Raw genomic sequence first — 22,864 nt, 5'->3', positions numbered from 1 at the left:
GACACCCCCCCGACCCCCGCCCCTACCTGTCTCAGGTCAAACTCCCTCAACGGTACTGGTTACAGAGATGGGCTGAATAGTCCCCCTGGATTCAAATCTCTGTGATATTGCTGCCTCATGTGAGACCTTGGGCGAGTCTCTGCCCGTTTTCTTGTACAACAGGGCTAGTGCAGAGATCACCTCACGGGCCCTCGGGGTCATAATCCTCGTACAGGGTTAGCTGCAGTGCCTGCCACGGCTAGGCAGTCATGTTTGCTGTCACTGTAGCTGTGAATAACTGGACAGTCTCCAAGTATACCAAGAACTCACCCTCTTTGCAGTGCTGTCTGCCTGCTACATTCTCTTCCTCTTTTGTTAGCAGATTCCTAATTTTTCCTCAAGGACTACCTCCTCTTGGCGGGGGGTTGGGGGGGGTTCTTCCCTGCTCTGGGATCCCACCTTCCCTGCACATTCCCTTCACAGCCCTGAGGATCCCGGAGCTGAGATCTGCCTGCTCCCCAGGGGCAGGGCAGAGGCCTGACTCCTCTCCCGCCCCAGCCTTGCGCAGCACGTGCGAGGGAGGCCTGAGGACTCCCAGGCTGAATGAATCAATGAGACACACTCAAGAGAGCAAGGCCGTCTGTACTTGGGTGTTCCTCCTACCCCACTGTGCACCACCTGGAGTAGAGCCTGGCTCCAAGTCATTGCTGGGGCTCTGGCATCACCTGGCCTGTAGCAGAGTATACCTGGGTGCGTAGAGATTTCCTGCCACACTGTCAAAAGTGAGCTTAAGGAAGCCCAAAGAAGCCAAGTACCTTTCTCCACCAGGCAGAGCCAAGACCGGGGAGCCCGGGGTCCAGGGGAGGGGAGGGGAGGGCTTGGGGACAAGTGAGAGCCTGAAGAGGTATATGACAGTGCCCAACACCGAAGTGGCACATACTCGGGGTTCAGGAAAGGTAACCTGACATTGCTGGGCACCAGGGTGAGGGAAGCAGAGCACAGAGCCCTGGCGAGCCCCGTGATGGGTTGCGGGTGGGGTGCCCTGAGCCGGATCACATCAGGCCTCAGAACTTCAGTTTCCCCATAGGCAGAGAAAAATGGTAAGACACACCTGGGCAGGGCTCTTATGAGGAGTCAGTGGCTAAGAGGCCAGGGTGGATGCTGGTACCCTTGTAGGGTGGGGGTGTCCCCGTGCTCCCCAGAGAGGCCCACAAATGCCATGGCAACCCAGCTTTTCCCCTGTGGCTCCTCAGCTTCGGCCCACAAAGGCCGTGTCCAGCTGCAAGAGCCCGCTGGCCTCCCCGGCCCCCAGTGCGGCCTGGCACAGCTGCAGTGTGTCCTCAAGCGCCAGCGGCTGGGATGTCTCGATGATGGCAATGGTCTCCCCGAGCTCGGTGCACATGATAGTCTGCTGAGGCTCAGGGGGTGGGGGTGGGGTGGGCGGCGGGGCAGGTGGTGGCGGCAGAGAGGGGCTAGGCCGGGCGCGGGCGTGGACCCGCTGGTGCAGCCGCAGGCCGGCCAGGGCATGGAACCAGCGGCCACAGGTGCCGCAGTAGTAGGGGCTCTTGTTGTACAGGCCGGTGATGGGCAGGCGGGGTGCGCGGGCGAAGGCCACAGGCCGCAGGTGTAGCCGCCGGTGCTGCTGCAGGTTGGAGCTCTGCGTGAAGCGCTTGCCGCAGTCCAGGCACTGGTAGGGCCGCACACCCGTGTGGGTCAGCTGGTGGCGGCTTAGGTTGGCCAGGGAGGCGAAGGTCTTGCCGCATGAATGGCACTGGAAGGGCCTCTCGCCCGTGTGTGTCCGCAGGTGGTTGCGCACGTGGACCAGCTTCTTGAAGCCCTTGCCACAGACACCGCAGCGGTGCCGCCGCTCGGGTGGCCCGTGCACAGCGCGCCGGTGCCGGGAGAGCCGGGAGGCCGAGGCGAAGGACTTGGAGCACTGTGGGCAGGGCAGCTGGGCGGGCGGCGCGGGTGGCGGGGGCGGCGGCACAGGCTCAGCGGGTGCTGGGGAGGCTGCTGCCATGGCTGCCGCAGATGGGGGTGCCCCGCTCTTGCCTGAATGCGTGCGCCGGTGGTAGAGGAACTTGGTCATGTTGCTGAACGTCTTGCCACAGCGGCAGCGATGCAAGGGGTTGGCGGTGTGGGCCCGCCGGTGTGCCACCAGCGTGAGCTCCGTGCCGAAGCCGCGGCCGCAGTCCACACAGAGGTAGCGTGCTTCGCCGCGGTGCAGCCGCAGGTGCTGCTCCAGGGAGGCGGCTTTCTTGAAGACCTTGGAGCAGGTGGTACACTCGTGCGTGCCCCCGACGTGGGCCCGCCCATGAGCCAGCAGCCGGTTGGCCGAGCTGAAGCTGCGCTGGCACTGGCCGCAGTGGAAGGGCTGGGCCCCTGGTGCCGGGCCTCGGGAGGCCCGCCGATGTCGCCGGCGCACCTCAGCGGAGGCCCAGCGTTGGGGACAATCCCCACAGCCCTGGGCCTGGCCAGCTGGGGACCTGTCACCTCCCACAGCATCATCACTGACCTCTGCCACCACCTCCTCTTCCTCCTCAGTGTCTTCCTCGTCGTCTTCCTCGTCATCTTCCTCCTCCTCTAGCCCATTACGCTCTTCCTTCTCTAGGGAGTCAAAGTGGGTGCCCTGATGCTCCAAGAACTCCTCGGGAGTGGCACAGAGGGTAGAGCACTCGGGACACTCGTAGGGCTCCATCTTAACTTCGGGTGGAGCTGGGGGTGGAGGGGGTGGTGTTGGCGGGGACAGCGGGGGCGGCACTGGCGGCTCGCCAGCCGCAGCAGAAAGGTGCTGGGCCTTGCGATGGGCCACCCACAGCTCAGGTGAGGGGAAGAGCTCCTGGCAGTCCCCACACTGGTACTGGATCTGGCTTGCAGACTCCCGGAGGTGGGCGTCCTGGTGGGCCAGGAGCTCGCCGGGGGACAGGATGAGCTGGCTGCATTCCCCACATTGGAAAGGCCCATCCTCGGTCCCTGCCATGAGCTCCGGATCCAGGCCAGGATCCTGGATGGCCAAGGCCTCGTCTTCAGCGATGGTGGGCACGTGCTGCTCCTGGTGTGAGAGGACTTCCTCTAGCGTGTTGTAGAGGCTGCCACACTCAGAACACATGAACTGGTGATGTTGGAAGAAAAGAGATGAGGCCAGGGCCTCCCCTGGTGTCATCTCGGTCACCTCTGCTGATATCCCCGACATCTCCGTCATCTCCCTGAACATCGGTGTTGACATCTCCACTGCCCCTGGAGACATCTGTGCGGGTAGCTCAGCAACCTCAGCCACCTCGGCCGCCACCTCCGCCATGCTGGGGAGGACAGTGCCTGGAGAAAGATGGCAGAGCTGGTGAGATGTCAGGAACCGAGGAGGATGGGGGCGCAGCTCAGGAGCTTCCCGGCTCGTCCCCTCACTCACCAGCCTTTATCACTCAGCAAGCCTGGATCCAGTGCTGGTGCCTTAGTTTTCAATGAACATGAGACTCAGAAGTGCACACGAGTCCCATGGTGCCAGACACCTGTAAGACAGCAAAAGGTCCCCTTCAGTCGGGCTTCTGATGTTATTGTCTCTCCTTTCCCAGAGGGCCACTTGCATCCTTTCTAAGAACACGTCTCATTATGCCTCTTGACCTTTGCCTGGTTGGTTTCCTCATTGGTCACCCCCTTTCCTACTACTGTAAGGACACACAGAGATACAGCAAAGAGTTCAAGAGCACAGGCTTCTGGACCAGATTGCCCTTGGCTTGAATCTGAGTTCCAGCTCTTACTTCCTCTCTCTGATGCTATTTTGTCACCAAGGATGACCAGGAAGGCCCTGGTACCTGAGAAAGGTCAGACAGAACCATGACTCATAGTTCTCCAGAAATGTTCCTGAACCCGAAGTCTTACCTGTTGCTATTCCTTCTGCCAAGAAAATTCTCTCCTTTTCTGGTCTAGCAAAACCCTACCCAGCATTTCCTTTGTGAAGCCTTTTCTGACAATATCTCTACATCCTCAGAGGGATGTCCACTCCTGCCTCCTTGGAGTTCCTATGGTAATCTGTGCCACCTCTATCAAAGCCAATGTCACCGCCTGGGATACAGTCTGTGCTCCTCTCCAGACTGAGCACGTAGGCACAGCAGGGCTGATTCACTGTAGGGGCTGATGTCACCAAAAAAACCATGGACCTGGGATGGGCATTTTTAACTTCTGAACTTCGCTCTACATGCCCCCATCTCCCTTTCTACGTCTGTGGGGTCAACACAACCCTGGCCTCTCAGCAGGGGCTCAGAGGCACTTCAGCAAATGGCAGCACGCCTCACAGATGAGTTTCTGAATCCAACCTCCACTGTCTCCATCTCTTGTTTAACTCATCTGTTAGTGCCAGAGGGCAGGCAAAGTTCCTCATATTAAACTCCCAGAGAGTAGGGAAGTTAGTTTCTTCATAACTGATGTATTTCCAGCACTAGGAACAATGATTAGCCCACAACAGGTACTCAGTAGATATTCTGTGAATGAATGATACTCACTCCAGGAAGTCAGGCCACGAGGTCTAATTCTCCCTGTGCCCATTCCACTTCTCGAAACAGACCAATGTTCCCAATGGACCGTGTACTCCCACAGTAACACAGCCCAGCACATGACCCTGTTTTTTAGCAGTTGCCCAATAAGTGCTCCTCGAATAAATGATTCACTAAAAGCCCAGGAGTTACTTTTTCTTAACTACCTATTCCAACTCCCTCACCAATATTTGAGTTGCGGGGGTCCTGCACACAAAAGCCACCCAATAAAGGATCTTCCTGGAAGGAGTCAGCCCGGAGCCCTAGAGTTCAGTTTTTCCTTGTTTACAGCCACACTCCAAACAGAACTCCCATGGGGTGAGGCCCAAGGCCTGGTGTAAGGCTTACGCAAAGTAGGCACCCAGGAAATGTCCCTCTGGAAGGAGGACCGAGCAATCTAAAATTTGGACTTTTAGTCTACATTCCTCCTTTCTCAATTGCAGGACGGTGTAGTATTGGTGGGGAGGAGATAGGGGCTTTTTACACAGTAGATCAGTAAGTCCTTCCAGGAAAGAACCCACCAGGAGCCTGGAAGTTCAACTTTTCCGCTACACGTCCCTGTTCATCGACCAGACTTATCAGCTCCGCTGCAGGAGAGCACCCTGCAAGGGGTGGGGGCGTTGGGCTCCAGGGCAGGGTCCTGCACGCCGCACGAGCGGACTCAATGCTCTAGGGCACATAGGAAGGAGCGCTCTCCTTCCACTCCACGCCGCTCCCGCCCTAGCGCAGGCCCCAAGGCTCTTCGTCCGCCCCGGTGTCCCCTTCGTTCTCCCTCCGCCCTCTCCGTACGCCCAGCGCTCCCGTCCCCCGCCCGCCCCGCGGCGCCCTCACCCGTCTCTCCAGCCTCCTGCATCCCCCGCCGCTCTTGACACAGACCCTCTCTGCTCCAGGCGTGCGGGACCCCTCACTATCCACGCCTCCCATTGGGCGGTGCCCTTACCCGTGGCAGCCAATTAGAGGCGGCAGCGAAGGGCACGCGCCCTTGCGCCTGCGTATTGACGTTCAGGCGGGGCTCGGCGAGTTTCTCCACGCACACAACTGTGCCCTGTGGGCGGAGTTGGGGGGAGGGAGGCTCAGAAAAGCGCCTGCGCAGTTCTCTTGGGCTAGTCTGCCAAAAATCAGAGTTTAAGTGGTGAGAAGTGGGCATCATTGGAAAGAGAGGGACTATGGAGTGAACTGGATCTCGGGAGACCTTGACAGAGGTGTTATTTCATAGCTGAAGAGGCTGAGCATCCCTGAGAGCATAGATTTGACGCCAGACACACTTGGGGTAACTCTCTCAGGGCCTCACTTTTACTTCTGTGTAAAATGGGCTTGAATCACATCCACCTCAAAGGCTGTTGAGGGGATTGAATGAAATCGAACACGTGAAAGCGCTCAGCGCAGGGCTCGATGCACCGTGGATGCTCACTATAACCCATCTAACATGGACAGAGTCTTTACCAGTTTGTAAAACCGCTTTCCCTTCCCTCCCACTCTTCAGTTAATTTAACGATATTCACTTAACCGTCCCCTACTGTGTGTCTGGCCCAGGACTAGACCTCAATAGGTGACAATTGCCATTAGGGAGAGGGACTCTTCCAAGGTTACTGCTGCGGCCTAAGCAGAGCCAGTGCTGAGCCAGTGCCAAGCAGGACCTAGGTCCCCTCCCTTTCAAGGAGAGAGAATTCCAGGGGTGGGGACCACTCCGGGGAGGAGACTTGTTTCAAGGTACGTGTGAGCCTTGACTTTGAGTCACCTAAGTGTATGCGGGGGGTGGGGGGTGGCTATGGTGCCCAAGGCCTCGCCTCAGGGTAGCTGCTCAGGCAGGCAGCCTGGACTCCAGTTCTCTTGATAGGGATCTACCCTCACCAAAGTGCAACTTGTAGGTGCAGGTTAGAGACGGGGTATTAGGAAGCCCCTAACCTTGGAAGGCAGAGATTGGAAAGGGTTGCTGCGGGTGGGGGGGACAAGATGGAAGTGGGCTTGAGACAGGAAGAGGGTGTCTGACTGTAATAGGGGACCAGTCCGTGATGGATGCCATCAAGAAGTGAACAGTCAGGATGGAGGGAGGGGGCTATTGCAATCGGGAGGAAGGTACTGGTTCCTCACATGAGATGGAGGAGCTTCCTGGTCTTTATCAGGGGAATAACATCGGAGATGGGGTTTTCTGTTGGATGAAAGGAGATTCCAGTTGGGGTCATGAGATGGCACAGTTGTGACGTAGGTTCCTGGTTGCCATTAAGAGTAAGGGGCAGTCTGATGGAGAGGACAAGTCCAGATCATAAGGGGCCCGGGAGCTATCCGAAGCCAGGACGGTCGCTATTGTGGTCCTTTGCCAGGGGCAGCTGGGAGCAGTGGTAATGTGTGCGTCTAGATCGTGTTTAGGATGGGGCTGTAGTCCATGAGATGAGTCGTTCCAACAGGGCTTGACGTGGGGCAACAAGCACCCAGCGGCGTTAAGTCACCGGCGGACAGGAGCAACCCTGCAACCAGAAATCAGAGCCAACTCAAACGCGGAAATCACTCTCTCTTTGCGCAGGCGCGGCACTGGCGGGCAGGACGCTACGGTTGGAGGTGGGCCCTGAGGGGTGGGGCTTGGAAGCTTCACTCTGCGCTTGCGCCTAAGGGGCGTGGCGGTCGCACCTGCGCGAGTTGGGGGAAGGAGGAGGGGCGCGGTGACGCAGGCGTAATAATAGAGAAGGTGCCAGAAAGATCCAAAACAAGTGGCTGCGGCTGTCGCCTGGGAGTCGTCAGACGCCGGAGTCCGGTGAGGATCCAGAGAGGCCTGAGGGCGGCTGGTGGTGGGTAGATGGAACCCCTTGGGTGTTGGGGGGAGAGCGGTACCGCCCTAACAGGGCAAAGGGGTCGGGATCGGACAGCTCCACCTGTGCGGGGCGATGGGCTGCTTTGGTCGGTTCCACTTGGAGGGGGCAGAGGGCTACTTTCGGGCGCTACCATTGGGGTGGAGCCGCGGCGCTGATCGGACAATACCACTGGACGGAGCCAAGGGGCACGTCCGGACAGTGCTGCCCAGAGTCAAAGGGCAGTTGGCAGGGTTCTCCGGGATGGGGCCCCACGCTTGTTCGGACCCAATGTACTTGGTCGGGTCAGGAGGCTGGTTCGGGACATACCACCTGGGGAGGGGCGTTCGGGCTGGGTAGGCCCGACTGGTGGGAGGACGAGCGGGGTCTAGCGTCTCGACCTGTTACTAGGGGACCTCGGGCGATACCATTCCTTTCTGGGGGAAGGGGAGCGGCAGAGAAGACTGGGGTGCGAAGGTGGCCCTGCCCGGCAGGATGGGGCGGGAGAGACGCGCCGGCGGGGGCGGGGTCCGGGTCCCTGCGTCGCTGACCATTGTCCCCTCCCCCGCTGTGTGGGTTCTAGGCCCTGGTTCAGAGCTTGTGCTGCCCCCTCCCCCGGGTATGGCGCTGTCCGGGTTGACCCCGGCTCCGAGCTGGGAGGAGGATGAATGCCTGGACTACTACGGGATGCTGTCGCTTCACCGTATGTTCGAGGTGGTGGGCGGACAGCTGACCGAGTGCGAGCTGGAGCTGCTGGCCTTCCTTCTCGACGAGGCCCCCGGCGCGGCCGGCGGTCTGGCCCGCGCCCGAAGCGGCCTGGAACTGCTGCTGGAGCTGGAGCGCCGCGGGCAGTGCGACGAGAGCAACCTTCGGCTGTTGGGGCAACTCCTGCGCGTGCTGGCTCGCCACGACCTGCTGCCACACCTGGCGCGCAAGAGGCGCCGTCCAGGTATGGTTGAATGGGAGGGTGACGGACTTCCGGTGGGGACGCCTTGCCCTGGCTGGGCCTCCAGGGTGGCCTGACACAAACAGCTCCGTATCAGCCTACGTCCCAGCTCGCTCCTCCCCTTTGCTCAGAGTATCAATGAGGAGCACAGCAGGGAGGAGGCATGGGTTTGGGAGAGGTGAGCTTGTGGAATTTGGCCACAGCAATGACGTTTGTGGCCACTGTTTATGGAGGGCTTATTTCTTGCTAAGCACGGTGGTAAGCCCTTCCTGTCGCCTTATATCCTCCCAGTAATCCCATGAGGAAGTCCTGTTAGTGTCCCCATCTTACAGGGAAAAGAACAGGGTTAAGAGAAGTTAAGCAGCTTGTCCACGTGTAAGAACGGAATCCTGTGTGCTGAGCACAGGAAGTACAAAGTGTTGGGACTGACAAAGTGTTTGTTCCATGAAGCTTATGTTTGGTGGGGGGAAGCAGCCATTAAGGCAGATAGCTTATTTTTAGATATGATTATAGAAAAGCAAAGTTAAGAGAATAGGGAGTGTTTCATAGTGAAGGGAGTCCCCTCCTGCCCCCCAGATTGGGTAACCACTTAAAACCTCTCTGAGAAAGGGATGTTTATTTATTATATACATATTTTAAATTATTTACTTATTTATTTGACACAGAGAGAGATCCCAAGTAGGCAGAGAGGCAGGCAGAGAGAGAGGGAGAAGCAGGCTCCCTGCTGAGCAGGGAGCCCAATGTAGGGCTCGATCCCAGGACCCTGAGGTCATGACCTGAGCCGAAGGCAGAGGCTTAACCCACTGAGCCACCCAGGTGCCCTGGAGAAAGCAATGTTTAGATGGCGGCTCTACTCCTGGTGTGCGGAGGAGAAAATGCCAGGGAGAGGGAAAGAGAAGCTTTCAAGCCCTAAGTCAGTACTGAGTTTGGTACCGTCAGAGACCAGTGTGGCAGGAGCTGGGGGTACTGACAGAGCAAGAGCAGAGAGGGAGGGAGGAAGCCACTTCACACACGGGCTTTCAGGTGACACAGGTAGAAAGTGTGGGAGTTAGGATTCAGACCTGGCTGGCTCAGCTCTGAGATGATGCCCTGCATCCTGTGAGAGAAGTACTCCTGGAGGAGCAGTTCTGAGAAGGTGAGGAACCCAAGGGTTTAAGGGTCAGGAGTCCTGTTTGTGCATAGGCCTGGAGCTATTGAGCCCTCAGCTGGCTCATTAGAGGTGAGGTGGCGAGTCACGGAGGGGGATCTCGAACTTCCCTTGGCCAGAGGAAGCCCATGGGCTTTGGGTAACCAGGAGAAGGGCACCACTAGAGAAGAACTGACCGTGCTTTTGGAAAAAAGATACCTGGAGGTTATGCTGTGGAAGAGAGGATTTGGAGAACCTGCTTACTCCTTGGGGCCTCAAGGAGTGTTGGGGGCAGTTCGAGGGTGGCCGGGGGGTGACATTGCAGGGATCCTGACCATGACTCAGCTTACAGAATCCAGCTGCTGTAGACATGGGTTGGACAGCCCCAGGAGGTCCTGAGCCCCTTCTGCAGGCATATAGTGACCACTGGGCAGGAAACGTTTGTGAGGGAGCTGCTGTCTGGGCTCCGAGCTCTGGGGAGCTCAGCACCTAGTGGGGCAGGCGTCCATCTCCAGGTGGGAGTTGGAGGTTGGGCTGGGGAGGGGCTGGAGGCCCTGAATACTTTGTTTTTCTTTTTGTGAAGTGTCTCCGGAACGCTACAACTATGGCACCTCCAGCTCTTCTTCCAAAAGGACCGAAGGCAGCCGCCGTCGCCGTCGCCAATCAAGCGGTACTTCAGACGCCCAGCAGGGTCAGTGGGAGACAGGTGAGCCTCTTGGGGTGGGCATGATGGCAGCGTGCCTTTCTCCTCCTGAACACTGATGAACCTCTCCATCCCAGCCCGCCAAGGAAGGGACCCAGTGGGTCATTCTGTGTCCACGTTGCATAGTGTGTGGTGTTTATCCTACAAAAGCATGTGTCCGGAAGCAATGTATGGAATTGTTTGTGGTAGTTTTATAGGGCATCTGAATGACATCACATGGTGGGCAGTCTTCACGTGGTTGGCTTTCCTGGACACATGGCTGAGATTTATTCATGTCAAGGATCTTTAATTCGTTTCTTTTAATTGCCCTGCCAATTCATTTAGGGCGTTTCCTCTTCCCTAGTTCTTAAATTATTCAAACATAGTTTGAAACATACAGAGAAGCTGAAAAATGAGTGCAGTGAGCTTGTTCCTATTTTCAGTAGTTTTAACATTTTGCCACTTTTGCCTTACGTGTGTGTGTGTAAGGTGGATTTGTGGTTGAATGCTTTAGAATGAGTTACAACCATCAGGATACTTTATCCCTAAATCAGCAGGCATTTTCTGATAATGAGGAGATTCTCCTAGGTCATTTCCAGACCATTATGTCTAAGAAAATAAATACTGATCCTCCAATATTCTAATGTTTCATTTTCACGTCTCCCCCAGGATGGTCTCTACTCTCAGGACCCGCTCATAGTTGAGTTTCTCTGTGTGTGTGTGTGTTTTAAGATTTTATTTATTAGAGAAAGAGTGCAAGCAGGGGAAGTGGCAGGCAAAGGGAGAGGGAGAAGCAGGCTCCCTGCTGAGCAGGGATTCCTGATGCCAGGCTCCATCCCAGGACCCTGGGGTCATAACCTGAGCCAAAGGCAGACGCCTACCCCAGTGAGCTACCCAGGCACCCCTGCATTAATTTATTATGTCTCCTTAATCTCTTACTTGAGAACCCAAACTCCTTCCCCACCCCAGATTTGTTTCTTTTCTTGCTATGACTTTGACTTACTGACTGTCTGTCTGCTTGTTTTGTAGAATGTCACAATTGTTTTGGAAGTATCCTATCATTTCCTCGTGGGGTGCTGGAGCTGGTATAGCTCCCGTGAAGTGGGGAGCCCCCGCACCCTCACCCCAGGAGACAAGCATGGCAGCAGCCACTGGGCATTGTTTCTGGTTCATGACTTGAAACTCGAAAACCCTGTAAATGTGTGGTCAGAGTAGTAGAGAATGGTTTTCAGGACTGCAAATCGAGTGAAGTAAGGTGCAGTAAAAAGTGGGTCAGGAGGCTCGATGAGATTCAGGTTATATGTTTTGGCAGGAATGTTCCTTGGTTGATGCTGTGGGCTTTACGTTGGAGCACATCGGGAGGCTGATGGTCTGGTTTTCTTGCTGTGAGTAGGCAGGTTTGAGCACTTGGTTAAGGTGGTTCTGCCATATTTGTTAAGAGATTCTGCCATATTTGTCCTTTGTAAAGGGACATTTCCCCTTTGACTGCTTAGTCTGTGGGGGGACACCTTGGCACGTCCCAATACCAGCAGCATCCCTGGTGGGTTTAGCAGGCATCGATGATCTCTGCCCAAACCAGTGCGGACACTGGTGTTCACAAAATGGTGGTTTTCTTACTCTTTTCCAGTGGTCTGTTAGCTGGCGCTCTTTTGAGACTTTTCCTTTTTTCTCTCTTTTCCTGGGAGGAGGGGGAGTAGCACTATGGATTCCTGTATAATTATTTATTTACTGTGTTGGAATCCCTTAGTCATTTTTCCTGAGGCTCGAATTGATTAGCTCCTACTGTCTTTTTGATGGGGCTCCATCATTCTTTGGGCTTCCTGCTCTGGGGCACTGCAAGATGTTTGGACTCACCTATCTTTTTCCTTCCCTAGCCCTGGAATCAGCTGTTTCCAGAAGAAGCCTCCTTTCTTCTAGAGGCACTGGCATTTAGAGACCTAGACCTGGGTGCTGAGGGTGTGTATTGTTTCTGGCCTCTTCTAGTGAACAGAGCTAGAAATTGCTTTAAGAAAATTCATATTAATATTTTGGGGCACCTGGGTGGCTCAGTCAGTTTAGAGTCCAACTCTTGATTTCGGCTCAGGTCATGATCTCAGTGTGTCCCATCTTTCTCATTTCATGATCTCAGATCAAGCCCCATGTCCACCTCTGTGCTGGGCGGGGTGCCTGTTTGGGATGCTGTCTCTCCCTCTCCCCTTCTTGGCTCTTGCCTGCATACACGCTCTATCCCCACCCCCAAACAAAAAAAATGTGTCTTATAGTTTTCGAAATCAACGTTATAAATATTTGTTTCTTGTACACTAAAAATTCTGGTTATTAATAGCTTTGAGATACAAATCTATTTGGTTAGTTTTATGACAATCATAGCTTTGAAAGTACGTCAGTGCTGCTGCTGACTGCCTCTCCTGAATGAAGCAGACTGGTTACTTATGGTTCATCCCGCCCTAGGAGTGTGTCCCACCAAGAGTTTACAGTCAGAACATTCTTCCAAGTTACTTGAAATAATTCTTCTCCAGTTCGTGTTACCAGTTACATATGCAGCTAGGTTTGTTTCTGTTAATTTTATGGTTGGTGTTTTAGTCTCTAATTTTTTGAGTATGTAAACCACTTTAATGACTCAGAAGTCAAAACTAATAGAACGTGAGAAGGATGTTTTCAGGAGGATTGTTTTCCACTGGCCCCCAACCCCTAGTAAGTAACTAATTTCATTCATTTTCTGTTTGCCTATACAGTGTTTTGTCTTGGAAAAATAGCAAGTTTGTATGCTTATTTTCTCTTTATTTTTAAGGCAAGATGTAGAAAATTGTAGACACTTGTTTTGTACCTAGCTTTTACTTTACTGAAGAGTCAACACCCTGGTAATTAACCTAGTGTGCTGCTTGCCAGATGTTTACATTGTGTTCACATTGAGACAGGAACAATGCCACAGTGGTCTGTCTGTTGTCATGCCTGTTTCCTGGCGAGGCTGTGCAGGGCTTTCTTCAGGGTCAGACCTGGAAGTGGGGCTGCTGGATGGTGGGGTGTGCTCTTCTGGGTGAAGCTAGGTTCTACTCGCTGCTCGTCTTACGGACCCGGCCACTGAGGCCCAGGAAGCAGAGGGGCTCTCCCAGGGTCTCAGGGCACAGAGACCAGCCTTGAGCCCTTGTGCAGGCCCTTGCCACCATGCTCTACCTGTTATCCTGGTCCTCAGTGAGCCCCATCTTTCTCTCCTCAGGCTCCCCACCAACCAAACGGCAGCGGCGGAGTCGGGGCCGGCCCAGTGGTGGTGCCAGGCGGCGGCGGAGAGGGACTGCCGCCGCACCCCAGCAGCCGCAGGAGCCAGCCAGACCTGCCTCAGAAGGCAAAGTGACCTGTGGTAGGTGTCTGTGGGCCTTGGTGAATGCATGGCCGGTGCTTGTGGCTGGCTGCTGAGCCCAGGGGTGGCAGAGGCGGGCGCCTGTGCAGAGTGTGGCCCACCCAGTGGGGAGGTGGTGGCTTCTGTTTGTCCTTTTCCTCTTGCATGTCTCCGTCCTGCCTGTTGTGGAAGGCTCACGTGTGTGACCTCCTCCAGGAAGCTTTTCCTCACGATCTCTTGCTCTCGATTTTGTTTGTTTTTTTTTCAGTAACCATTTTTATGGGTTTACTTAGTCTGCAGTAGAACAACGCGCGGGTGAGAATTGAGGATCCTGGAGCAGGCTGCTAGGGTCACTAAGCCTTGGCGTTTAGCTAGGTTGTCTGACCTTGGGCAGGTGACCGAACACTTCTGTGTAAAATGAGGCTGATAGGGTGCTCCCCAACTGGGCTTGCTGAGAGAGAAGATGAATTAACCCGGTAAAATGTTCCCCCAGTGCCTGGCCAGGGGCCCACGCTGTGTGCTACGTACCGATTTGTGTGTCTTGCTGTCACTGTGCAGTGTGCTTGGGACAGGAATAGCAGTGAGGGCCCTGCGGTTGGGGAGGCGACCTTCTCGTAGGGTGACAGATCAGTGAGACTGCAGCTGGCTTTAGATAGTGCCGTGAGCAGAGGGTGGGGAGCGGGTGGAGGAGCCTGGCAGGAGCCAAGCCACTGGGCCTGGCAGACCTTGGAGTAGATGGGAGTGTGGGTTTTATTCCATACAGCAAGTGTTACAGTGGATTTTCAGCGGGGAGCGAGGTGATCTGATACCTGTTTTCGATGGAACTCTGACTCCATCTGGAAAATCCGTTAGTGAATGATGACGTATAAAGTGCTTAGAAGTGGGCCAGGTACAGATGGGTATGGCACGTGCCGTGACAGGTACTTGCTGAAGTAAATTAAACGAAAAGGAAGCAGGGAACAGAGGGAAGAGGCTGGACAGCCCAAGCGGGAGAGGTGGAAGGTCTGGCCCAGAGACGTTCTGTTGGGGAGGGGAGGGCGCTAATAGGGCTGCCTGGGCCTGTGGGTGTGTTAGGCGAGGTGCCTTGTGGGCTCTGCTATAGAGATTTGTGCTTGGGCCTTACCTTTGAGACCTGTGGCCCTGAGGGGCATGGGTGGGCGCTGGCTCAGCAGCCCACACGTCTCGGGTTCCCTCTCTTTGGAGTGTCCCATCCACTCCTCCGATGAGGCTACAGAGACCTGTGCTGGGTGCTACCAGGAGGAACAGAGCAGTAGAGCCAGCTGGTGTCCTCCGACAACCCTCAGCTGGACAGTGTCCTCCGACAACCCTCTGCTGGATGGGGTGGCTGCCGGGGGTGACTCTCTCCCGAGGCAGGTGGTCCTGAGCAGAAACACTGACCTGGCTGGGCAGCAGGGGGCTTGCTGAGCCAAGGCTTGGGAGGGGTCTTGTTGCCCCAGAGGCTTCAGGTCTCTTCAGGTGGGCTGGGCTGTGGCGGGGAGGTTGTTACCCAGGGTGTGGCTGGGTCTTGCGGGGAGGACTGTGAGCAGGTCTGACTGCTGACTCACTGGGCAGGGTGGGGCTGGAGGGAGGCCCTCCCCTGTAGGCTGCTGATGGTTCCCTCTGGAAGCCGGGATGCTTCACCTTTAATGAGGCCCAAGGCCAGGGGTGGAAAGAGGCGCCTTCAGACTAGAGTGACCCGACTTCCTTGCCCCCATGTGTATGTGACAGCTGTGGGGCTTAACCCCTAGTCAACTGCCCTCCTGAGGGGGCCGGAACTGGACCAAACACCAGGTTTCTTAAGGGGAAGGGTGTTTGGAGTAGCCAGGGTTTGGACACAGGGGCTCTTGAGTTTCCATATCCCTTTTCAGGGCCATCCACTGGGCACTGTGCTGGGCGCGCTGTTTGCTCGGCCCTGAGTTTTCAAGACAGCCCTGAGGTAGGGGTGACAGCCCCCATCTGCAGAGTGGCAGGCTCCGTTCCTGCTCATACTCCACGCAGATTCTCAGAGTGCTCACTATGTGCTGGGCACAGCAGGGGGGCGGCGCTTGTCCTCCCATTGGGTGTTTCGATGGGAGGAGAAAGCCAACTGAAACTTCAGATGGCGGCTGAGAAGAGAGGGCAGGACGGGGGGGTAGGGGGTGATGGAAAATGCCGTTTTAGGTGTATTTTCAAGATAGAGTGGTCTCAGAAGCCCCCTTGGAAGAGACAGAGCGAGTGTGTGGATGCCCGGGGAAGAGTGTTCTGGATCTGGGGACAGCAGGTGCCAAGGTCCAAGTAGGACTGAGCCTGTGGTGGTGAAGGGCTGGTGAGGAAGCTGGCCAGGCTGGAGCCCGGGGAACAAGGGGGCTGCTGGGAGGTGAGCGCAGGCGAGGGGGGGGCCTGTCCTGCAGGGCCGGGGGTCAGGGCTTTCACTGCCTTATGTGACGGAAAGCAGCCAGAGGATTTGAATGACAGGAGGAGCTTTGCTCTTTTCCCTGTTTTCTGTGGAGAAGGTACAGAGGCAGGCACACCAGCATGATGACCCCGTCCCCCCTTCACTGCCCTCAGCCCTTGTCGGCTCGTGGGCAGTCCTCTTGCACCGTCCACGGTGTTTTGCAGGCGTTTTCAGGAGTCTTGTTATTTGCTCTGTGGATTTTCCAGTGTGAACTTCTAAAAGATCAGAATTCTTGAAAAATTACTGCCCCGAAAATGTCAAGTTTCTTACTGTCAGATGTCCAGTCAGTCCTCTGATGTCCAGCTGTCTCAGAAGTGCTGGTTCTGTTTTTTTAAATTTAATTTATTTGAGAGAGAGTGCAAGCATGTGTGTGCAGGGTGTAGGGGGCAGAGGAACACGCAGACCCTCCACTGAGCAGGGAGCCCGATGTGGGGTTCAGTCCAGGACCCTGGGATCATGATCTGAGTGGAAGTCTGGTGCTCAACCGACTGAGCCGCCCAGGCACCCTGATGCTGGCTCTCGGAAGTCTCTTCTGATCGCGGAGATTCCCCTGCCACATCCATTCTCTCTCCCCCATCCCCTGAGCTCTGTGTTTGTTGAAGGTAGTTGTCCTGTTTCCTGAAGACTGGATTTTGCCAACTGCATCCTGCAGTGGAGTAGATTGATACGGTCCTCTGTTGTCTGTGTTGCATGGAAATCGGTGGTTGGCCTGGAGAGACTTAATCAGACTCTGGTGCGATGTTTTATTCTCAAGCTCACTTCCCAGGTGGTGCTGTGGCCTTCCATTGGGAAGTGGGGAGTGAGTGGCTGCTTATCTTTCTCTGATGTTGGCGGCGGCGTCTCCTCGTTGCTTTGATTTGCTAGTTCCCGAAAACCTTACATTTGATATGACACGGTGTCCCTTGGGAAGACTAAAGCAAGGATGGGCACCAGTATTGTCCAGAGGAGGGGGGGTGCTGGCCCTGGAGTGGCAGCGGAGGGGTAGGGGTCTTTCCATCTGAGCACTCTGGCTGCCCTTCTTCCCCTTGTGCCTGTCCCTGTCCTTTCCTGAGCAGCCCCTGGGCATCCCTGCCCATTTCCCTCCGCATCTTATTCTGCGCTCGAGGAGAGAGGGATGAGGTTTGGGGTTGGGGGACAAGAGGATGCTGGGGCCCACCTGAGTGCAGGAGCAAGAGCAGCTTTCCTCAGTAGGAAGGTAGCACCACACCCTCTGCCCTGGGGACAGGGAGCCTTGCTGCACAGCTGCCCAAGGGGAGAGGGACCATGGCTAAATGTTTGGTGTTCTTGGCCAGTGGAAGCAATTCAGCCAGCTCTGAGCCCCGGTCACACAGGGGCCAGACGCTCTTCGCACCTTGTTCCTCGCGGACACACTGGGCCAGCCTGTCCACTTTTGTCCGTGTCTGCTGCATCTGTCCTGGCCTTTTGGCCTTCCCCGGCCCCTGCCCTGGCTCTGTTCCTGCCGCCTTGCCACCTCCGCAGTGCGGCCCAAGTCGTCTCGGTGTGAGCTCACGTCCTTCCTGAGGCCCTCGGAGGGCTCGTTGTGTGCCAGGCACTGGCCTCTGCTCTGTACTCGCAGCCAGCCGTGTAATCCCCAAAGCGACCCCACCAGAGCCAGTGCAGGGGTGAGGCTTTACCAGGGAGGCCCCTGAGCTGCTGAGGGGTGTGTTTGCCTCGCGAGGCCCTGGACTCCCCGCCTTTCCGGGTTGGGTCCTGTCCCTCCAGTCATCCCCTGGTGCCCTTCTCCTCCGCGTGGTCCATCCACCCTGGCCCCCAGCCTCTGAACGTGTAGTTCGTTTTCTGCTTCTGGACTTCGATGGGGGCCATTCTCTCTCCTGGGAATGCTGCTCTTCCTTCTCCTCGTTTTTCTTTCTCGACCTACTTGTTCTTCACATTTTACTTCCAGTGTCATTTCCTAGAGAGGTTCCGTCTGATTGTTGCAATCTAAATCACACGTCACTCTCTCTCATTTTCTCTTGTGGCCCTCGGGATGTCTTTTAATGATAGGTTACCGTGTATCATTGTGCTAGAGGCCGCAACAGGACAGGGTAGTTCAGAGCTTGGGCTGCGGGGCCAGGCACCCCGGTTGGAATTCCAGCTCTGCCATTTCCTGCCTCTGTGCCCTTGGGCAGGTGACTCATACTCTGTGCCTCAGTTTCCCCATTTGCAAAAAGGAGGTAATAGCACTGCTTTAGAAGGTTACAGGGAGAATCAAAGGGTCAATAAGTGACGTGTGTGCCAGTCTGCAGTAAATCCTCTGTGCGTGTCACCTGTTGTTCTTTGGTCATTTGGGCAGGGACTAAAAGAGATGGCGCTTGGTGCCCCTGATCCCTGGCCAGGGGTGGTAAAGCAGGTCTTCTTTGCCTTTGTGGAGTCTCCTTGGCCTCTTTCTCTGAGTGCCACACTGTTGGGTTCCAGACCTGATGTTGGCCTCTGGTCTGGGGAGGGATTTCATTTGTCAGTGGGGATAAGGAAAATGCTGTGAGGACTCAGGGCCAGAGATCGGGAAAGCCCTTGGGGAGGGCCTGGCCCATGGAAGGTGTTCCCTAACTGGGGTTCTGTATCTTGCCAGCCCACTGGTGGTGGGGCATGCGTGTCACCCCACATTCCTGGGGCTTTATAAATCGATTCATGGGATGAATCGATGAATGGATGGGACACACATGAGTCCATCCTGGTTTTGCTTTCCTTCCACCCCCCATGTTGGGGGCAGGATCTGAATAGTTTCTGCCGCAGGTTGAGTACGGAGCTGTGCTGAGGAGAAGGGCGATTGGGAGGGCTTCACTGGCTCAGGATGTGTGGTCCTGTGAGCTGGGCCTTGGCGGGTGAGTGGGTCTGTTGTACACAGAGGAGGTGGACCAGTGATGGTTTCGAGTGAGTAAGGCTTGTGCTGGGGCCCTGGCCTTGTGACTGGAGGTGGGACAGGGGAGAACGCAGCCGGGACTGAAGGAGAAGGGGAGAGGGGAGGTTCACTTGAGCCCAAGCGAGAGAGGACCAGGCGTGGGCAGGGGCCGTGGGGTAGAGAGGTGGGTGTCGAAATCACAGTTCCTGTTTTTGGGGGCTTCCTATGTCGTAGGACCTGGGGCAACTGCTTCATGAGTTGCTTTTTTGAATCCTCGTGACCGCACCATGCAGCAGGGACCTCTTGTTTGTCTGTTTATGTTTTTCAGATGGGGAAACTGAGGCTCAGAGAGGTGAGGTCACATGCCCAAGGCCCCACAGCTAGAGAGTGGCAGAGCTGGGACTCGCCTCAAGGTCTGTCGGACTCCGCCACCTGGCTTTGTGCCTCTGCCACTGAGCTGCCCCGTGTGGCCTTGGACAGGTGCTGCTTCTCCCAGTCCCCTGCTCCCCGGCCCACACCAGCTGAAGGTGTGGTCAGGCACTCGGGGGAGTCTAGGCTGTAGGCCTGGCGGTCTCATGTGGTTCTTAAGATGGAGGGGGTTGGGCCTGAGTGCCGTGGGAAGTCCTAGGCGCCAAGGCCAGGTGGGGTTCCCTGGGCTTTGAGCAGAGAGGGTGAGGTTCCCTCATAGAAAGAGGAAGGGTTGGGGTGGGAGGAGGAAGTGGGTGGTGCTGAAAAGTCGTCTGGGGGAGCAGGGACCTGCCTTCCACCTTGTGCCCCGCTGCTGACACCATGTGTGGAAGGTGCAGGGAGTTGGGCACATGGCAGTTCCCCTTCCAGAGCTTCAGTTTCCTCATCCGTCAGATGGGTGGCATGTGGCCCGTACCCCGTGGGGCCGGTCCGGCAGAAGGCTGAGGGTGAAGCGTTTAGCACATCAGAGCTGTCGGTGGCGCCGTTCTTGGAGCACCCCTTGGGCACCGTTGGCAGTGCTAGTCACTTCTTTTCCATCCACTGTTTTTTTTCTAGTCCTTTCAACGGTCTTTCAGAGTTGGAATTCCCGGGTTCATCAAGAGCCTGGGCTCAGAGAGGTGCTGACTTGTGCCAGGTCATACAGCGGCATCTAAAGGCTCTGGGTTGGACTCATCTTCGCTGACCCGAAGCTGCCCTCTGGGGCATGAGCGGCCCAGTGACATCTGTGGAGCACTGCCACACCCTGGCCGCGTGACCTTGGGCAAATCCCTTCTCTTCTCTTTGCCTCCGTTTGCTCACCTGTAAATTGGGGTGATTATAGAGCCTGTCTCACGGGGCGTTCGTGGATTAAATGAGTTCATGTGTGGGTGGTGCCTGTTGTCATTTCCAGCTCATACCTGACTCTCTCACAGCCGGGGTTGTGTGGAGAGGAAGTTCTGTTAGTAGCCTGAGTTACAAGTGGGGCTTTATTATTTTTTAAAAATATTTTTATTTATTCATTTATTTGACAGGCAGAGATCACAAGTAGGCAGAAAGGCAGGCAGAGAGAGGGGGGGAAGCAGGCTCCCCGCTGAGCAGAGCCCGATGCGGGGCTCGATCCCAGAACCCCGAGATGACCTGAGCGGAAGGCAGAGGCTTAACCCATTGAGCCACCCAGGTGCCCCACAAGTGGGGCTTTAGTAATCCCACAGGGAGGTGATCCGCCAGAGGTCACATTTATAGGGACAGTCTAGGAAATCTTGGGTGCTGTTCCCTGCACAGAGTTGCCCCTTCATTTGGGCAGATGGGGGCAGGGTCGTAAAGAACAGAAACTCAGCTCCGACTGGCTTGAGCAAAAAGGGAATGGATTGTAGCAGAGAATCATGCTCTCTCCTCCTGGTGGCCAAGTGCCCCTGGCAGCTCCGGGCTTAGGGCCCACCATCTTAGCAGCCTCTGAGGGAAGAGGGCACCTGCTACCAGCAGAGCCGTCCCCGTCCCAGCCTTGAGACCCCTGGGTGGCACTCTTCCTGTTGGGTGTGGTGGCCCCACAGGAGTCTCACTGAGTGCAGGACAGGGCGAGGCCCGTTACTGCAAGGCACGTCTTTCAGCCTGCGCATTGGTTCTTTCACAAGTATCTATCGCGTGTCTGCTGGGTGCCACAGGGCTACACCCGTGAATAAAACAGTCCCTTCCTTCCGGGGGGCTCAGAGGGGGCTCAGCCAGGGGAGACAGGTGAAAAACCTGACAGCATAAGGGAAACCTCCGAGGTTAGGTGGTAAGTGCCTTGGGAAGAAAGGGAGCAGGGTCTGGGGGACTGGGAGGGTGGGGGCTGGGGTCCCTGGTGGTGGTGAAGTTTTAAATGGGGAGGTTAGGGAAGGTGGCATTTGAAGGAATTGAGGGAGCAAGTGATACTGGGCCGGCCAGAGCATCCCCATCGGGAGGAGAGGCAGGGCTGTGTAGAACCTGCCTAGTGGGTGGGGGTGCAGCAGGGTGCTGCGGCTGGAGTGGGGCACGTGCAGAGAGAGGATGGCGCCGGGTCAGGAGGTAACAGAGGCCAGGCCGCAGGAGAGAAGCCATGGGAGGGTGTCTCCGTACTTGGGTGTGGTTACCAGAAGGGGGAAGGATGTGGGCAGGGGCCGTGCAACCCATAGAGCAGTGGGAGGAGCCTGTGGGAGGAGGCTGGGGCCGGAGGAAGGGGTTGTGGGCCCCTGGTCCCACTGTGGTGTGGGTGCGTTCGTGTGTGTGTGTGTGTGTGTGTGTGTGTGTGTGTGTCTGTAGCGTTGGCCCCTCCCTGACAAGTCCCTCCTTCTCCGCAGACATCCGGCTCAGGGTGCGAGCAGAGTACTGTGAGCATGGGCCCGCCTTGGAGCAGGGTGTGGCCTCCCGGCGGCCACAGGCGCTGGCCCGGCAGCTGGACGTGTTTGGGCAGGCCACAGCCGTGCTGCGCTCCCGGGACCTGGGCTCCGTGGTGTGTGACATCAAGTTCTCTGAGCTCTCCTATCTGGACGCCTTCTGGGGCGACTACCTGAGTGGCGCCCTGCTGCAGGCCCTTCGGGGCGTGTTCCTGACTGAGGCCCTTCGAGAGGCCGTAGGCCGGGAGGCTGTCCGCCTGCTGGTCAGTGTGGATGAGGCTGACTATGAGGCTGGCCGGCGCCGCCTGCTGCTGATGGAAGAGGAGGGAGGACGGCGCCCGACTGAGGCCTCCTGATCCTGGACACGGCAGGACTGAACCCACCTCCTAGCCTCCGGGCCACTTTCTTCCCTGGAGGACATCCATCTCTGCCCCTAGAGGACTGTCAACTCCAGCAGCCCCGAGGACTGGGACAGATGGCCTGGACCCTTGACAGACTCTCCCACAGGATGTGGGCTCTGAGGCCTAAACCACTTCCACCTGAGTTTCCTTCCCAGCCTCCTCCCAGCCCTACCCTCTCGTGTGTTCCCTCAGCTTCAGGAGGCCAGGGACTCAGGCATGCAGATCAGAACGGGCGGGAGGCATAGCTACACATTCACCAAAGGCCCCCTGCACACTGTGTCCCTGACTGTGAACTCTGTGCGCACATGCACACTGCTCCCTCTGGAATCTTCCCTGGGCTCTTGCCCTGGCCTGCTCCACACATGTCTTTGGCCTAAGGGCTTCTCTCTCAGGATCTCTGATTTTACTGTCCCCAAGCCTGGACCTCAGCCGCATTGGGCACTGGGGCTAGGGTGCACATGGGGCCTGCTCCTCTTGCCCACACATCTCTCTAGCCAGCTGGGGCTCTGCCCAACTTCCAGACACAGACCTGGATCTCCACATTCTCCTGCTCCCCACAGTTGGATGCAGACGTGAACAAGGACCTGCACCCAGAGTGTCACACGTGCATTGCAGTAGCATCAGACCAAGTGTGTCGTTGCCTGTGGGGCCAGGATCAGAAACCAACTTCCTTCTCCAAAAGGGAAGGCAAAGGCTTGGGGCTGATGGGAAAGGCCTTTTACAAATGGCGCCAATAAAACTGCCCTGGATTGGGGCTTAGGGTGGGCATCAAGGTTCCCTAGGACTTTTTCTTTATGGGCTGGAGGAAGGAGCTAATGAGGACCTGGGCCCAGTTCCAGCCCTGGTGTTCCTGTCCCAGTATCTGGCTAGAGGAAGGGCAGGATGCTGGAGCATCATCAGCTGCTGCTACCCCAGGCCTGCCCTCCTCTCTGGGCCTCAGTTTCCTCATCTGTCAAAGGAATTAACTGCTTTGGGAGTCATAACCTGTCCCAACCCCATTGGCACATGCTTTGCTC

At 56.4% G+C, this 22,864-nt stretch overlaps 2 protein-coding genes across 3 annotated transcripts; one reads left to right on the top strand and one right to left on the bottom strand.

Moving 5' to 3' along the window:
- Positions 1–601: 601 nt before the first annotated feature.
- On the bottom strand, positions 602–5,427 carry ZNF526 (zinc finger protein 526). Of its 2 annotated transcripts, none has more exons than XM_032849613.1 (3): positions 5,337–5,427; positions 3,386–3,485; positions 602–3,294 (listed from the first exon to the last, which is right to left on the bottom strand). In XM_032849613.1, exon 3 carries the CDS (start codon positions 3,275–3,277, stop codon positions 1,229–1,231), a length of 2,049 nt encoding a protein of 682 aa, XP_032705504.1. In that variant the 5' UTR covers positions 3,278–3,294; positions 3,386–3,485; positions 5,337–5,427; the 3' UTR covers positions 602–1,228. The 2 variants fall into 2 exon arrangements, with proteins under 2 accessions (XP_032705504.1, XP_032705506.1); XM_032849615.1 differs by having other exon boundaries at positions 5,382–5,419.
- A 1,716-nt stretch (positions 5,428–7,143) lies between these two features.
- Positions 7,144–22,620, top strand: DEDD2 (death effector domain containing 2). Its single transcript, XM_032849618.1, has 5 exons — positions 7,144–7,254; positions 7,872–8,237; positions 9,944–10,066; positions 13,257–13,397; positions 21,412–22,620. The coding sequence occupies exons 2-5, from the start codon at positions 7,910–7,912 to the stop codon at positions 21,801–21,803; spliced, it is 984 nt and encodes a 327-aa protein (XP_032705509.1). The 5' UTR covers positions 7,144–7,254; positions 7,872–7,909; the 3' UTR covers positions 21,804–22,620.
- Positions 22,621–22,864: the final 244 nt, after the last annotated feature.

The sequence above is a fragment of the Lontra canadensis genome, unplaced genomic scaffold, assembly GCF_010015895.1.
Source record: "Lontra canadensis isolate GAN:19392208 unplaced genomic scaffold, GSC_riverotter_1.0 scaffold235, whole genome shotgun sequence".
In the NCBI taxonomy this organism is placed as follows: Eukaryota; Metazoa; Chordata; class Mammalia; order Carnivora; family Mustelidae; genus Lontra; species Lontra canadensis.
Note: the sequence above shows the minus strand (reverse complement) of the source record. Positions and strands in the feature narration are given on the sequence as shown.